Below are 17,044 nucleotides of genomic sequence, written 5' to 3' on the forward strand. Positions count from 1 at the left end.
AAAAACCAGACCTTAAAGTAAATTGTAATAAAAATATTTCCTACCTTGTCATTTCTCGTTGCACAAGCTGGAGCAGGCCTGCTATTTTTCGTACTGCTATTGCTGAGTAGTATAAATCACTCGCGAGGACTATATTGAGTTTCTATACACTTTTCGGAATAATTGTAAGTGACTGTTAACCAAGAGAGTTGGTTGGCGAATTGTCTTTTTAAAATGAGGCGAGTAGGCAGGTAATTACATACAAAAAACTTTAAGGTTTTTACTTGAAAATAATGATAAAAATTAATACATACTCACTGAATTAGGTATTGGCCTACTCGTATATACGGGGTGTCCCATAATATTGAAAAGAAAATGAATTAAAATATTCTTTACAAAAACAAGAAAATTAAAAATTGTTATTCCTACTTATGTGGACGAACCAGCTATATTACTAATATATGAAATCTTAAGATTTGATTCCAGTATGTCCAGCAATAAAATAGCTGGTACATAATTTTCCCAGTTTTATACTAATTTTCCCAGATTATTACCTAACATCTTTCATTGAGTTGATAATTCACATTGTGGAAATTCTCAATTATTATATTTCTAATTTAATACTATTCTATCTAATTCCTCCAAAATCAGCAAATTTCCATAAAACCCAGCCATATTAATACCTTTTGCTTTAGTTTTCCTTGCTAGAAACCAACAAAACACATCTCCTAAACTAAACCTAACCTCGCTTTCGGGCCATTCGCCATTCATTCATGTCCGTGTCACAATAATTTCGAGTCGAAATTATAATATCAACCACTTTTTTGGAGTCACTATTAATTTCGATAATCGCTATTTCGTGACGTCATTTCGTTAGTTTTAGTTCAACTAAAATCCACAAGGCTCGCACAGTCGCATTTCAACGTCGCCATATTGAAAGCGACTTGTTTTCAGTCGAAATTTGAATTAGAATCAGGGGCCGGGATTTTATTATCTCATATGGTCAATGGACCTCTAGATTTGAACAAACCGCGGAGTGCTACCATTTAACCCTGAAATGCTACCTGGGGTACACTTGTACCCCAACCTTGTTTGTAAGTTACACCAATTTGCAGTAGTGGGTGTGGATAAAACTTATGGATAAAAATATAATAAAATACTTTTGTATAAAAAATAAATTCTTAACATGTTATCTTAAGATTGTTTTTGTCATAAGTTCTTAAAACATACATATATATATATATATATATATATATATATATATATATATATATATATATATATATATATATATATATATATATATATATATATATATACATATTTTAGGTAGATTTTATTTGGGGTACCACTGTACTCCGATGTAACAGATTGAGATTAGAAAATAAGTGTAGCAATCCAGGGTTAAATGGGTGCGATTTTGAAAAAGGGGTTATCCTTATAAATTTACTATCGAAATATCATATTTTAAAGTCAAAAGTATTTTTTTTTACAAAAATATATTCAAAAGAAAAGCAAGAAAACCGAACAATACTCGATTTTTTTCCATTTCTCCGAAAACACAAAATTTGCTTGCTTTTGACGGCTGTAAAAACCAAACTAATTGTTTTTAAAACTTAAAATTTTGACAGACGTCATGTCATGAATGGCAAATGTCAAAACCGAAAGCAATTCGGTATCAAGTAGTGCCATTTATCAAAGGCTAGTTTACAACACAAAAGCAACAAAACAAAAGCAACATTGACATTGACATTTAATAATGCGTTAGTTAGATGGCTCTACTCGAGTTACTTGGGAACAAAAAAAGAATGAAGAAAATTGCTCCACAGGAAGCCGAGAAAATGCATTTTTTTAACGTATACCGATTTTGAACTTTGAGATTACATTTTCTCCAACCTGATTTTTGATTGGAATTTTGCTACTTTTGGCAATTTTTACTCGTAATATCGATAGTTTTTATTATAATAATATATGTTATGATTATTTTAAAGATATTAAAATTGGTGTGAAGAAAGAGGACAAAAATAAAAAGGTAATGGTCTGAAAATTATGATCCTATTGTTTATATCTTTACCGTAAATGCCGGTCAACTTTGACCGGTTGTATCTCAGGAACAACTTATCACAATTAAACGTTTTTTCTTTTAAAAGAAGCGTCCTGCCGCTTTTTTTCCAATACGGTTTTCATGATTTAATTTCATTTAATATTTACCGAGATATTCTATTTGTTTTTAAGCCAAAAAATTGTTTATAATTTTAAAATATTCCTCAGGCCGCTTAAATAGCCCAATTTCAAATCTGTAAAGTACATTAGATAGGTACAGTGTGTTTTTATACAAAAATCATAGTTATTCTTATGTATCATAATTATTGTGGTTATTATAGCGACCGTAAATTTTTAATTAACAATTCAATTGTTGCTAAACTGATCATTCAAATTCCAACGGCTTCTAGAATTATAATCTATACGAAAAGAGCTTTTATATTACCAAGTCATTTAATTATTGATAAACAATTACTTATCTAAAATTTTAGTTGAAAATTAAAGATTTTATTGGAAAAACCCGCATTTTCCGGGGAAAATTTTCGTCGAAGTAAATCGGGAAAAACACGTCTCTATGCAGAATTTTGAGCCATTTTCTTTATAAAAAAAGTAACACACTGTCTGCGGACTTTGCATACCTATATTATTAATATATACAATCATAAGATTCGATTCCAGCAATAAAATTGCTGGTAAATAACTTTTCCCAAAAATGGCCTATTCTCCGATAATTAATCTGCCCAGACTAAAGGCAGATGAAAACCTTTTGCTTATATTTGAACGAAGGATCCTGAGAGAAATATTCAGTGGCATCTGTAAAAATAGTGTTTGGAGGAGGAGGTACAACTACGAGATATACCACAGATTTGATATAAACATACATTTGGTGGTAAAGGCGTAGTAGAGTCGGACAAACATAAGTTTGGGATTGCGACGTAGCGTTTCGCGCAGACAAGCAAACCATTTCTACCAGTGGCGGAGGAAAACAGGCAGATTTGAAATAAATTTTTATAAGTAAATTATAATAGCACCTAAATTATATTTAATTAAAGCGAAGAATGAATTTGTTTCTTTTTATTTTCATAGTTTTTAATAATTATGAAGCTTGAATCAGTTGCATTTGATAAAATAATGAGCAAAATATTAGGAGTACTTTAATATATGACAAATTCCTCAATATTTACAATTATTTAATAACATTATCAGGAAGGAAGGAAGGAAGGATTTCAACTATAAAAAAAAATTAAACAAGTGTTTATTTTTACTAATTCTAATGTATTTATTTTCTAAACAATGATTCTAAACAAAGTTTTAATTACGATTCTTCGGATGGTTCTAAGATATCTATTCCGGAATTTGAAGTTTTTCGGAAATCGAAATCTAAACAAATTATCGATTATAAATACTTGACACTTTTGAAAAAACATTCTTCATAACTGTAAATTGTAGAAAGTTGAACTAAAACGATGTCAACAAAATATCAATTTAAAATACATTATCCATTATACAATTTTATTTTTTAAGCTGAATAATTACTTTTACTATGTTACCTAAAGCCTAATCTAATTATCGTTTTCCTTAATGTTTCCTTTGACCCTGGAAATTCCATTTGTTTGTTCTTTAGTTTTTGATAGATACCTTAAATAAATAGAAATCGTTAAAATATTTGGAAAGTAAATCTTCTTTTATACTTTAAGTAAATAAAATTGTAAAAGAATTGTATCTATCTACCATTTTTGTTAAAAATGCATCTATATCAGTGTGTTTACGAAAAAACTTTTATTTCGTTCTAAACGGGTACAAACAATTGTTTTATAATTTTACTTACTCTATTTTATTTACCATAAAAAATATAGGTATCAATTTCCCATTAACTAATAGTTTTTTAACTTTTAAACTATTTACCATTAATTGTAGGGGATCTTTTCTCGATGGTGTAGAAGTCGTATATAATATTTTTTATGGTTTTCACTTGTCTACTGCTCAATTCAATTTTTTTGGAACGACAACGTTTTCTTTTTGGACTTTTAAAAGATAAACTAGTCGCTTCATTTTTATTTACGTCTCTACCTTCTTTTCTTATTTTGGTTAAGGTGTTTTTGCTTATACCCGTCGCTGCTAGAATCCTATCCCTACAATTACCAATGTTAAATGTAACTAAATGAAAATATTGCGAAAAAAATTGCAAAAGATTGGCGTGAAAGAAGAAACAGTGCCTAAAAACTTGTGTATTTGATCAGAGCATCCTTCCTGTTAGGACGTATGGCTCATAAACATGGACATTAACAAAGGCCAACATAAACAAAATAGAAAGGACTCACAGAAAATATCTATTGTATTAATACATGTTTTATTCCATGTTGGGAATAACACTTCAAGACAGAAAACCAAACAAATGGATAAGAGAGAAAACAAACGTAAAAAATGTAACTGAGCATATTCAGGGTTAAAGTGGAGATTTGCAGGCCACAATGCGAGACAGGAAGATAAAAGATGGAATGCTGAAATACAAAACAGGAGACCGTGGACGCAGCAGTAGGAACTCACTGGAAAAGCGCAGCCAAGGACAGACAGATATGGAAAGATTTGGGGAAAGCCTATGTCCAAAGGTGGATAGAAATGGGCTAAAGAAGAAGAAGAATCTGATGAAACTTCATAAATACAATTATAATAAAAAAATAAGAATAATAGTAACTTTAATATCAAGAAAATAAAATGTTATTATAGTATTTTTACTACAAAAACGTTATTACGTAGGTCAAAATTTTTGACGTAAGAGAACTGTCAAAACATTAGAATGTGACTTTTCATTATTGCCGTGTTTATAATAAACATAGCAATAATGAAAAGTCACATTCTAATGTTTTGACAGTTCTCTCACGTCAAAAATTTTGACCTACGTAATAACGTTTTTGTAGTAAAAATACTATAACAATACTTACGTCAATTTACTTAAAGGTATTAACAGGTTTTCGGTTGTTTTGAAATGTGCTGCCTCTTGTTCCATAAATGTAGTAACATTATAAATTATTGCCTTTGCTTGGCTATTCAATCCCAGCCCTTTGATTCCTATCTTTTTATGAGGCATATTGTTAAATAACTAATGACTTAACTTAACACACTAGAGATACACTAAATGTCTTAATAATACACTAATTACTACTACTAATATACCAAACACTAAGCTAAAAACTATTAATAAAATATCCAACACGATCAAACCAATAAGTTAAACACTCTCTGCGATACGTAATGCACTTCTAACTACGACACTGGCGATCAGCAAACTGGCCGTTTCCATGGTAACGCTAGTAAACAAGAACCACTGCGCATCATCGAGTTTTGAATCATATTCCCAAACTTATGTTTGTCCGAGTCTATCTCTTATAAAAATAGGAAGACTAAGATGGGCAAGACATCTAGCAAGATCACAGCAGAAAAACTCTCCTAGAAGAATCCTTATGTCACAACCTGTGGGAAGGCCAAAACTAGAAGGAAGTAGAAATAGGGATAGGCCAAAACTCAGATGGAAGGATGGTGTAAATCAGGATGGTAGAAAAATAGGCGCAGCAAACTGGCAACAGTTGGCAATGGATAGAACAGTGTGGCGTAATAGACTTGGTAAGGTCGAGGATCTTTTATACGGCTGTAGCACCGTTGATGATGATGATGATGATGATGATTATAGCAGTAAAGATTAGAAAATATACATTACCAGTGGCTTCTTCCTATTTCTACATTCTTGTATCACTTGTTCTATTAAAGTAAAAGTACTATTCATTCTTCCCATGCCAGGACCAATGAGTACCACATGTAACCTGGGCAGCCATTCTTCAATAGCTTCTATGTTCCCGTCCAACAAAGGTAAAACAATCAACTCTGGGCTATAAGATTTTATGACTTGTGCAGCTTCTTTTTTACTAAAGACATAAGCCAGGTCAGCTCCAATTTTTAAAGCACTGAACGAAGAAAAATATGGTGCGCCTGGAACAAATGCTTTATTAAAAATTTGAAACAAAAAATTGATTGTTGTTCATTAAAAGGTGTAAAATACACAATGGGTAAATGGTAATTAAAATCTACTTATTATAACTTTTTAATTACTTATCTAAGTAATTATATAAGTTGTTTTCTGAAAAAAGGTTTTGGCAGAGCCAATTAGCCAGACTTGTTTTTGATTGATTCCAGATTCATAGTCAGAAATTTCTTATTTTAGAATGTTAGTACTTACTAGAATATTTTTTTTATTTGAACACAAAACCATATCTACTGAGCAGGGTTAGTAGTGGATACAACAGTAGAAGAAATATTACATTAAATAGAATTATGTATATAATTTTGTATTTTAGATAGGTTCACACTGTGTATTTTGTTCACACTTGTTATACTTCTTTAGGCTCGATTAGGAGCGAATTTTTATTATTCTGCGCGCATGCGCACACAGACAGTATGACGTTAGTAGGGCTTTTCATCGATTGTCATTTGTTTCGAGCTTCTGTCAAATGTCGTATAATCCGTGTATAATATTAATATACACGGATTATACAACATATGACAGAAGCTCGAAACAAATGACTGTGAATGAAAAGCCCTGTTGCTAAATCTCAAAAAAGTTATGTATATATCAGTGCAAAAAAGGTGTGAAAAGAATAGGTATTTTAGTGTTTTTAGTAAATATATTTATTATAATTTTTGTGTCTTTGGATTTGTCTTCTTTGGGAGTAAGATAAGTATTAAAAACATTTTTATATTTATTATACTTCACTTCGTCTGTTTGTTACCGTGAATTGCCATTATGTCCGAGAAACTATATACATAGAGAGCTCGTAGCGTTATTGGTAGAGCATTCGGCTACAGATCGAGAGGTCTTGGGTTCAAATCCGGACCATTCCTATTCTTTTTTTTTTTTTTTGAAGATATTCTTCTTTAGCGGCGAATCGATTGAGGGTAAAATTGTACATGAACCACGCGCCTGCGCACACTGACAGTATGTAGTTCTGACAGTATGTAGTTCATTGCTAATCTTTCAAGATAGGTATGTATGTATCTGTAACCGTGGAAAAAAGTCATTAAAAGAATATATTAGTGGTTTTAGGAAATGTATTATTTATTATAATTCTTGTGTTTTTGGATTTGTGTTTCCCTGTAGTAAAATAATAAAATATGTAGGCATAACATTTTTACAGTTTGTCGCCGTGTTGTGTAATTATATCCGAAACTTACGTGTCAATTCAAGTGGCTCGATGGCGTAGTTGGCAGAGCGGTGGGACAGAGAACGGAAGCACACGGAAGGTCGCGGGTTCTAATACTGGACGATTCATACTTTTTTTTATTTTTCGTTATTTTAATAAAAAATTTTTGAAAGTGGTAGATAAGAAAGTTAGTTTAATTTTTAAATAAAATACAAATAACCTGTTAAGTATATTTACTTCGTTTAAATTACCTATATAATAGAAGAATATCTTCTTACGTGCGTACAAAAGTACACACACATTCTTTTTTTTTGAAAAGTGGTACGCATTAAAATTAGTTTAATATTTAAATAAAATAAAAATAAACTGTTTAAAGTAGGGTCACCTAGGGTTAGTGTGACGTAAAAATATGCAAATTTGATTTTAAAATAAAAAATATATATTTGCTTTTAATTGAATGGTTTCAGATTTTTAATGAAGACTTTCTGGTTAATTGTCACAATCATTGCACCGTGAATACAGTAATCCCTCTTCAACCGCGGGGGTTACGTTCCGAAGAGAAAGGTGTGGTTGGTGAAACCGTGGTTGGCGAGGGATCCACGATCCAAAGAAGAATATGACATATAATCAAAATTTGGATACGTATATTAAAATGTACATGGAAAGAAATATGATGAAATTGCATATCTGTGAAATAGTATTATCATATCAACAAAAATAAAGACACTGAGATCAGCGTCTGGTATTTTAAACCTTCCGAACTATAAACTAATTGCCGTAGTCTTACTACTAAGAACAAGCGCCAGTGGCGTATCATGAGTAATTTAACGCGACTGGTCAAATTATAAAAAACATAAAAATAATAAAATATTCTCATTAAAGATTCAACAGATATCGTAACCGCGGATAAGTGAAACCGCGGTTGATGAGTCCGCGGATAATGAGGGATTACTGTATAGGCATGTTGCATTTTTAAAATTCCTTCTACATTATGTTTTATTTAAGATGGTAAGGATGGTAGAATTGAGTGTGCCTTGGAGTGACAAAGAAAGAGACTGGTTGGAAGGCCAAGAAAGTGCTGGCAAGACACAGTAAACGGCGACACACAAGCCCTTTTAGGAGTCCGTGTATGGAGAAGAGCAGCCAGAGACAAGCAAGATTGGAGGCAAAAACTGAAGGAGACCAAGGCTCAATTTGGGCTGTAGTGCCCTAGAAGAAGAGGTAAGTGAGACTTAAAGTGGCCCCATCTATGAACTGAGCTGGGCTAAGCTGGAGCTTAAGATGTGTTGGTGCAACCAGGCATTATAATTAATTCAAATATTTTTTGATTTAATGTATATAATACTGTAGAGATAAATTTAACTCATAGTATAAATAAATGACTTAAGTTTACGAAAACACACAAAAATACTTTTACTTTGAATAAGAAATGTTAGAACTATAAAAAATAAAAAGTAGTGAAGCTCTGTAACATCAACAGTTGCAAAACTGCAAAAGAATGCTGGGGAGTGTTTTTAAAGAGTTATTGACAAAATTATAAAGCACATAACAAATTAAAGCAAATAATTTTGCATCATACTAAAGAAGTCACTTCTGTTGGCACTGACCCAAGTGAAACAATAATTTCATATTAACATTATTTTATCCCTTAATTTTTTTCATGGAACAACCATGATATGTACAATTTCTTATGAATATTTCAATTTAGTTCTATTATGCATATAATGAAGGTGCTCAAAGTCACCTTATTATGATCTTGAACTATTTATGGGTGTTTACAATTATTTATTTATGAAATTCCTAACAACTAGTAAGAAATGCTAATCTGAAATTAAATAGGTCGGACTATCTAACCAGTTTTCAGCAAGGAAGGTGGTAATAGATATTTATATAAAGACTAGTGATTTTATCCCTGTCGCCATGCGACGGGGATACAATCAATTACCCCCTACAGTCACTGCGCTTTTTTTACTTCCTCCTATTTTATCGTATCCCCTCCAATTTTTTCTGACTTCCTGTTATTTTTTTCTGACCCCTCCTATTTTTCTTGCACCCTCCAATTTGTTCTGACACCCTTCAATTTTTTCTTACTCCCTCAAATTATTTCTGACCCCCTCTAATTTTCTCTGATTCCCTCTAATTCATTTTTATTACACATGAATATACATATGGATTTCAAAAACGAAACACCATAAATAACGACACGTGGTACTTGCCACAGAAGTGACTACTTTTTATAGCGCATGATATATCGCCGCCGACTACGAAAAGTAAAACAGAAAAATGCCGTTAGGAATATAACTTTCAATGAACGCCGCGAACAATATTATTTTCGATTATATGATTCTGAAAATTATAATCCCTAATAAAGTGTTAGCGAAAAAAAATTATTTTTTGAGGAGTATCAGCAAAAAACATCATTTCTGTTATTCACGAAAATTATAATTACTAAAATGTTCAACAAATCTTCCAGAAATTATTTTTTTCATGAGAACAGAAAGGGAAATAATTGTTTTTGTCGGCATCTATTAAGAACTAAATCTTTTCATCATAAATGTTTTGGGATTTATAACCTTCACGGACACACATATAAAAATAAATTGTATCGCCAACACTTATCAAAGAGGTATTATTTTCACTGAAAATGTATTAGGAATCACATTAATCATATGTACCAGCGATATGTACTACTGAAATTCTATGTCTGCTTATCACTAAAATATCATTGTGCTATCATACTATATTCAACAAAACCAGCTTCGTAAGACTTTTCATTAGATATCCTAAATCAGTTTGGCTGATTTTCTGTATTTTTATTCTCTGTATTATGCATGAAAATGATGACGCTGAATGGCTTGATGAAAGCGATGTTGATGTTCAACAAAGCACTGTACCAACAACTACTAACTTGCAAGATGCTTCTCCAGTTATTGGTGTTGAAGAAAGTCTTGCTAATCCATGGTCAAAGGATACTGTACATTAAAAATAATGTTCATGTATTAGTACAAAAAAGTTTTTTGCATTTCTTCATTATTTTTATGTCAGTGAAAAACAACCTGCAACCTTTCTATTACCTCTAAACGTTGTTATTGTAGTGTTTAATTTTCTATAATACAATTAGATGATATTTATCTGTATTTTATGAATATTTAAAATTAAATTAAATCTTAAATCTCACTATCTGTCACCAAGGGGGAGGGGGCATTAAAAAATGTCAAGAAAAACATCATGTGATTAATGAAAGGCCCCTATGTCCATGCATATTGCAGGTAAGCAAGTGTTGTCCGTAAGCATGTTCTGAATACCTATCACTAAAGTTGTAAAAGCATCTAAAGTGCTAGAACCGTCGTTACAGTTGGTAATTGGTTACTGACACTGAAATTTTGCTACTGAGTATTGAAATAATTTAATGCTAAGGTGTGGGTTAGGAAGAAACTTCAAATTTTGTTTTCTATACAAGAGCAATAATATGCAAATTAGTACCTTCCCAAATGACAGGACCTCTACCTGGTTTAAGTATTGGTATGATAATAATATATTGAAATTAAGGAACTATGCTTTTATTGTTGACTGCTTCATTGAAATATTTACAATAGTATGAGTTTGTATTTTATCATGGGATACAATATTTTGGATTTTAATAGCATATTCTTTCTACTTAGTTCTCTAAAATTAAAGGATTCTAGCAGAAAATGGTTTTGCTCAATTGGAACACCACTTCTTAATTCATTCCATTAATTCTCTTCTTAAACCTTGGCTGCTTTACGAGGCAAATAGACCTTACATTATACTAACAGTTAGATACGTCAACTCTTTCATAAAGTACTATGGCCAAGGTTCTCTACGGGACATATATGCCTCGTAACGCATTCAACATAAGTTTATAGATATCTCTAAATGCAGCCAAGGTGTTGTAATAAAATTCTTTTAATTTTTTGTGGCCACAGTGAATTTGTGCAAGATAGAATCCTCTATGAATATGGCACATTTAATTCTAATGCTAAAAAATGGAAATAAAAGCAGTAGGAAACAGATTATATTTGGTATCAATGATTGAGATTTTGTGTCCACAAATTTTTGTGATTATTATGAGTCCAGTTACATAAGAATGTACTTACTTACTTTTAAAAAATGTTATAATTCAAAACTTGCTGGTTAAAAGTTTTATACCTATATTAAAGACCATGACCGCTAAGATTAAATAACGCATTGGATAAAAAACTGCTACTTACCAGTATATTCGAGACTGCCCCCAAAAACCCCAATTCGGCCAGCTTGGCCCTTATGTTTATCCTGAGTAAGGGGAGGCGCTAATCTTGATGCCCTTTGGCTTATACTCTGTTCACCGGCATCACACATTATTTTATTTAAATTTCTAGAGGTAACTACTTCTACAGCACCTATCCTTGTTACCAATTTTGGTAAAACCGACAAAATTAACATGAGACTTATGATGATATTCAAATTGAATTTGAACTGGGCCCCTAACCTCAACATGATGACACAAAAACAGATTGCGCGAGTGGAAGTGGAACCAAAACCAAATTAACCAATGACGTTTCTATCCAAACAACTTTTATAGGTATGTATTTGTTTTTGTTAACAGTGGCGTATCGGCGTATCATTCGAGAGTTTAGTGTTGACACTGGGAGGTCACCAGGTCACTTACATTTTTTGTAACAAACCGCACGTTTTGGACTGGCTACATATTTTAGTCGATAATTTTTTTGTTTTTTGCCAATTTTGCAAAAATTGGCAAAATTACTAACTACTTAGTGATTATTAATTATTTTTTGCCAATTTTACTAAAATTGGCAAAATTACCGACTAAAATATCTAGAAAGTTGCGTCTGAGTTTAGCGAACAGACTATATCGAGTATCGATGCTCAAATTAAGACTGTTTTATCTTACGACGCACAGTGTTCAAAATTGGTCAAAACGTGATCGAAACTAAATTTGTTTAAACTGTAAAAGTTATCTCGCTGAAAACTTGGAATATTTGAGGTATTATACCGTAAACGAGTATATAATATAATAGGGGTCGTTTTTTAGTTTTCATCCCTTCATTAGGGGTGAATTACTTAAAAAATATCGTTATACAGGTTGTTTCGTTAAGAATGTCCAATCTTTGAGTTGTAGATTCTAGACCTTAAAATATTAGGATTTAACCCAAATCACTTAAATAAAATGTGGCTCCTTACAGAGTTACAGGGTGTTTTATTTAAAAATTTAAAAACTATTTTTGCTCAGTAGTTTAAAACTTTTCGACGTATCCTTTTCATACTTGGCACAAAGTGTAGGTACTATACACCCTATAAAATTATGTTAAACAAACGTTTCTGGCTATTACCAGAGGCGTACGATAGGGGAAAGTGAATAGTTGACCCTTCCCAAATTCTACGCCACTGGCGGAAATGCCATTTTAGCGCAATTTTTCGATTCTCCAATACTCTCTATGTAAATAACATACACCTCATTCGCAACGATAAAGTCATTAGTTTTCGAGATATTTGAAGTTAAACATGTAACGGCACAGATATTTGATTAATGTATTGTGCCGCTTAATTTTAAACTTCAAATATCTCTAAAATCAATGATTTTATCCATAAGACTGAAGAGTATATTATTCATTCACTAAAATCTCTTTTACTTTTCGTACAAATAACATGTGTTTGACATACATGTAAACAATACGTACGAGTGCAATTATTAATTCATACCAAATGCGCGCGGCGCTCGATGCAAACTTATGCGCATTGTACTCAGTTGCGCACCTTTGCGCAGTTTGTCTTATTTATTTTTTTATTCCTTACATTGTAATCTTTCATTTAGTGAAGGATTTAATGTGGCACAAGATGGCACAATAAACGTAATACGTTGTCAAACATTAACTTTGTCAAAAATTTTATAGGTTTTTAGACAGCCGATTATATCAAAATCAAAATCACCTTTCCGTGAAGCTAACTATGCTATTTTAATCTTTAAAGTATGTACTTGTATCTCAAATAATTACTTTTATATTAGCTATCCACATAAATGAAGTAATAATCAAAGTAAAAGGCAGCCTCTGAGGATTTAAATTTGATGTATAAAATTATATTGAATTTTGTACTTTTGATCATTAATACATCTGGCCCTACCAAACATAAAAAATCAATTTTTTCTGAGAAGTTACATCATGAGTAGTACAAACAAACCCCTTAATTTCGGCATTCTCAGATTTATTTTTTTTTTGTACTTACGATCACGTTTCCTTCAATTTTGAACACTGTGCGACGGGACGTGGAAGGTATGGCTGACTTACGGAGCGCGTTGAAAAATCGTATGATATGAAAAACATTGGCTAGTTTATAGTACATACCTACAACGAAACGGGGCGACAACTAGTGTTCTATCTTCTATATGCAGAGCCGCCTAGAGGGCGGTACGTACAGCCGGTACATTTTACCGAGGCCCGGCGATGTAAGGGGCCCGGCGTCGACCAGACCAAAGACGTAATTTTTCCCGTTTTTTTTTTTGCTCTTCACTTTATGTCCATAATACGTTTAATTAATCCTCGGCTATATTTAACATGACCTTTAGTAGTTGTTATAAGTCACAGAAGTCAAATGCTGCAGTGCAGTCAGATAACTATGGATATGGAGATTAAAAATATATATCAGGGCTTCTAGAAGATTTACAAAGAATCAGAAATTGATTGAAGAATATAAAGGGTCAGAATCTAAAGGGATCAGGTCAAATTAGATCAAATAAAGAAAACGGCACAAGAAGCCTGTGAGATTTTTTGATGATTGCCTAGGCATAGTAGTGATGCGACTGATAATTTTTAGCCCGGCGCAATATTTCGCTGTGAACTACTTAATATTATTGTCAAATAATAAGCAATTTAACCAGAATATTTAATGCGGTAAATGAAATTCATTCGCTATTTAACATTTTGTGGACATTCCGAGATGACGATGACGAGATTAAGAAAAAAATTGATATATTGAGCGAGTTTTATAAAGAAGACATCAGTGAAGAATTGATAGATGAAATTTTTCATTTGAGAGCGATATACAAGGATAATATTGGTAAATCTCAACTTTCTCCAATCTTCTTCTTTACGTGCCATCTCCGCGACGAAGGTTGGCAATCATCGTTACTATTCTAACTTTTGACACGACAGCCCGAAAGAGTTCAGTTGAGCTGGATCCAAACCATTCTCTGAGATTTCTCTGCACCTTCTGCGCCTTCCTTGAATTTTTCCCTGCAATTTCTCCAATAGATTTACTTAATAAAATTAAACATCTTAAATTAGATTCATTATTTCAAACTTTGTGCATTGAGAATGATTTGGTAAAATCATGCGATTTTTCGAAAGTTATAGATGGTTATAGACATCTTTTCCAATCAGAAAACTCGAAAAACACCTGTATTATAAATATTTTCCCTATTATAAAATAATCAAAATTTAATAAAATTTATATTTGAAATGTTTCTTATTACATATTTTTACTATTGATAATTTTATTTTTATAAAAGTTGAACAATTTTTTTCGCTCTTTACTTTTTGCCGTGGGCCCGTTCGTCACTTCTTGCCAGGGTCCGCTCATCCCTCTTGGCGGCCCTGTCTATATGACACGAATATCTTTGTCATAGATTCCTATATTTTTTAGCATCTGCATTAATTATACATGCTGTACTTTATCGAATGCCTTTTGGATGTCCAAGAAGCATGCATGGGAATCATGGAATACCATGCACATTCACAAGATCGTTTTCAATTCTAATCATGCTCGCTGCTCCTGTGAGCAGTTCAGTTAGTTGGATAATATGAAGTTGTATTTCGAATTCCACCATAGCTGTGAGAAGTTTATATTTTGTTAACACGTTAATCGCCACGCGACATTCACGGTGTGCCGCACTAATGTTCTGCGGCACAGCAGTTATACTGCATGCTGTTCCAATGTATTTTGTTGCGTGGGATTTCTATCATACCGTGGTTGGTATCAGGGACGTATCTTGCCATTCGGGCGCCCTTGGCGAAATTCAATGATCCCGCCCCCCCCCTTCCCACAAAAAAACGAGACTCCCATTAATTTCACCCACAATTTACAGGACTGTAATGTAACAATTTTTAAATAGTTGTAGGCAAATTACTACAACTACTACTTTAAAATGTATTAGGCCTGGTAGCCCGATCAAAGAACAATCTGACTCCAAAAAAATAAAGGAAGGATGAAAATTTGGGAATAGGTAGTTGAAATTGTCTATTATTATATGTATAAGAAAAAGTTTACAATTCTACATCCCCTCAAAATAAGACCGGAATTGAATAAAATGACTAATTCAAAACAACTTTTGTTCTATAGAGTTTTTTCGCTAAGTCAATAATTTTCGAGTTATTTTCGAGTGAATATGTTCATTTTTAACAAAAGAAAAACACGTTTTTGGACGGTTTTTCGGAGATAACTCAAAAAGTAAGTATTTTATTGAAAAAAATATTCATAGCAAAAATATAGATTATAAAAAATTGAAAAAACCGGTGTATGCATTAGGTCGACAGACCCAGTAGAAGCAGAGTTGTAACTAATGAAAATTAGGTTCTTCTTCGTCAACTTTCAAATCGAATATTTCAATGTGAAATAACTCAAAAAAACGGAGCACTTTTCGGGGAAATTAATTTGAACTTTTTTAAAGTGGTTAAAAAAAGGTTTATTTTTGTTTTCTAAAAAAACTTCTAACATTAAAAGTCAGTGAGTTACGCTCAAAATATTGTTGGTCCCTTTTATTTTTTGGTAAAAAAAATCGCGAAAATCACCCCCTAATTAGCATCAGAAATAAATTTTATCATTACCACTTGACAAGTTCCTTTGCTTATGTATTATTTATATGATTTGTAAGTTTCATCGGTTCAAAGTGGTTATTCTTGAAAAAGCTGTAGTTAAAATGGCTTAAACGAGTAACTAATCACGAGTTTAGGCAAATTTTGAACAGGTATAGCATATCCAATTTTTGTCTAGCAAGAAAACAAAAAATCAAAAATATTCAGAAAAGCAAGACGAACATTTTATTACTCTTTGAGATTTTTGGTATTACTAATAATTTTTAAGGTAATTCCATAAAAAATTCAATTTTTTTCAAAATAAAAAAAAATGTTTTATTTTAAACTCAATTTTTTTCAAAAATGATTACTTTGAACCAATGAAACTTATAGATAATATAAAAAATACATAAGTAAAGAAACTTGTGAAGCGGTAACGATTAATTTTATTTGGGAAACTAATTAGGGGATGATTTTCGCGATTTTTTTAGCAAAAAATAAAAAAGACCAGCAATATTTTAAGCGTAACTCACTTTTATTGTTACAAGTTTTTTTAGAAAACACAAATAAACCTTTTTTTAACCACTTTAAAAAAGTTGTACTGAATTTTCCCCGAAAAGAGCTCCGTGTTTGGGTTATTTCAAATTGAAATATTCGATTTGGAATTTGACGAAGAAGAACCTACTTTTCATTAGCTACAACTCTGCTCCTGCTGAGATTTTTTTCGCTAAAATACTTACTTTTTGAGTTATCTGCGAAAAATCGTCCAAAAACATGTTTTTTTTTTGTCAAAAATGAACATATTCACTCGCAAATAACTCGAAAAGTATTAACTTAGTAAAAAAACTCTATAGAACAAAAGTTACTAGAATTTTGTACAATTTCGAACTTATTTTAAACTTATATTTTTTCACCCCCGAGAAAATATTTTTCACCCCGCATTTCCCAATTTTTGTAAAATGGAGGGGATGTAGAATTGTAAACTTTTTCTTATATAATAATAGACAATTTCAACTACCTATT

General features: G+C 31.9%; 2 protein-coding genes across 2 annotated transcripts in view; both read right to left on the reverse strand.

Annotated features, from left to right (window-relative positions):
- LOC114340353 (ATP-dependent (S)-NAD(P)H-hydrate dehydratase) overlaps positions 1–11,891 on the reverse strand; it is a 29,322-nt gene extending 17,431 nt beyond the window's left edge. The window contains exons 1-2 of the mRNA XM_028291095.2: positions 11,447–11,891; positions 5,738–6,006 (exon numbers count right to left, since the gene is read on the reverse strand). Coding sequence (XP_028146896.2) covers positions 5,738–6,006; positions 11,447–11,711 — 534 coding nt within the window. The 5' untranslated portion in view covers positions 11,712–11,891. The remainder of the gene's footprint in view (positions 1–5,737; positions 6,007–11,446) is intronic.
- Positions 2,902–5,727, reverse strand: LOC126882789 (uncharacterized). The gene is made up of 3 exons (XM_050647834.1): positions 4,965–5,727; positions 3,928–4,154; positions 2,902–3,660 (listed from the first exon to the last, which is right to left on the reverse strand). Exons 1-3 carry the CDS (start codon positions 5,108–5,110, stop codon positions 3,569–3,571), a joined length of 465 nt encoding a protein of 154 aa, XP_050503791.1. The 5' UTR covers positions 5,111–5,727; the 3' UTR covers positions 2,902–3,568.
- Positions 11,892–17,044: the final 5,153 nt, after the last annotated feature.

Source organism: Diabrotica virgifera, chromosome 3, assembly GCF_917563875.1.
Source record: "Diabrotica virgifera virgifera chromosome 3, PGI_DIABVI_V3a".
NCBI lineage: Eukaryota > Metazoa > Arthropoda > Insecta > Coleoptera > Chrysomelidae > Diabrotica > Diabrotica virgifera.

What these genes read in the sequence shown, in the direction of transcription:
- LOC126882789 (XM_050647834.1), bottom strand. Translation starts at nt 5,110, where the DNA reads ATGCCTCATAAAAAGATAGGAATCAAAGGGCTGGGATTGAATAGCCAA. An exon ending in ATACCTTTAAGTAAATTGAC is followed by an intron (nt 4,155 to 4,964) that starts GTAAGTATTGTT and finishes TGGTAATTGTAG; the next exon opens with GGATAGGATTCTAGCAGCGA. An exon ending in AAGATCCCCTACAATTAATG is followed by an intron (nt 3,661 to 3,927) that starts GTAAATAGTTTA and finishes TATTTATTTAAG; the next exon opens with GTATCTATCAAAAACTAAAG.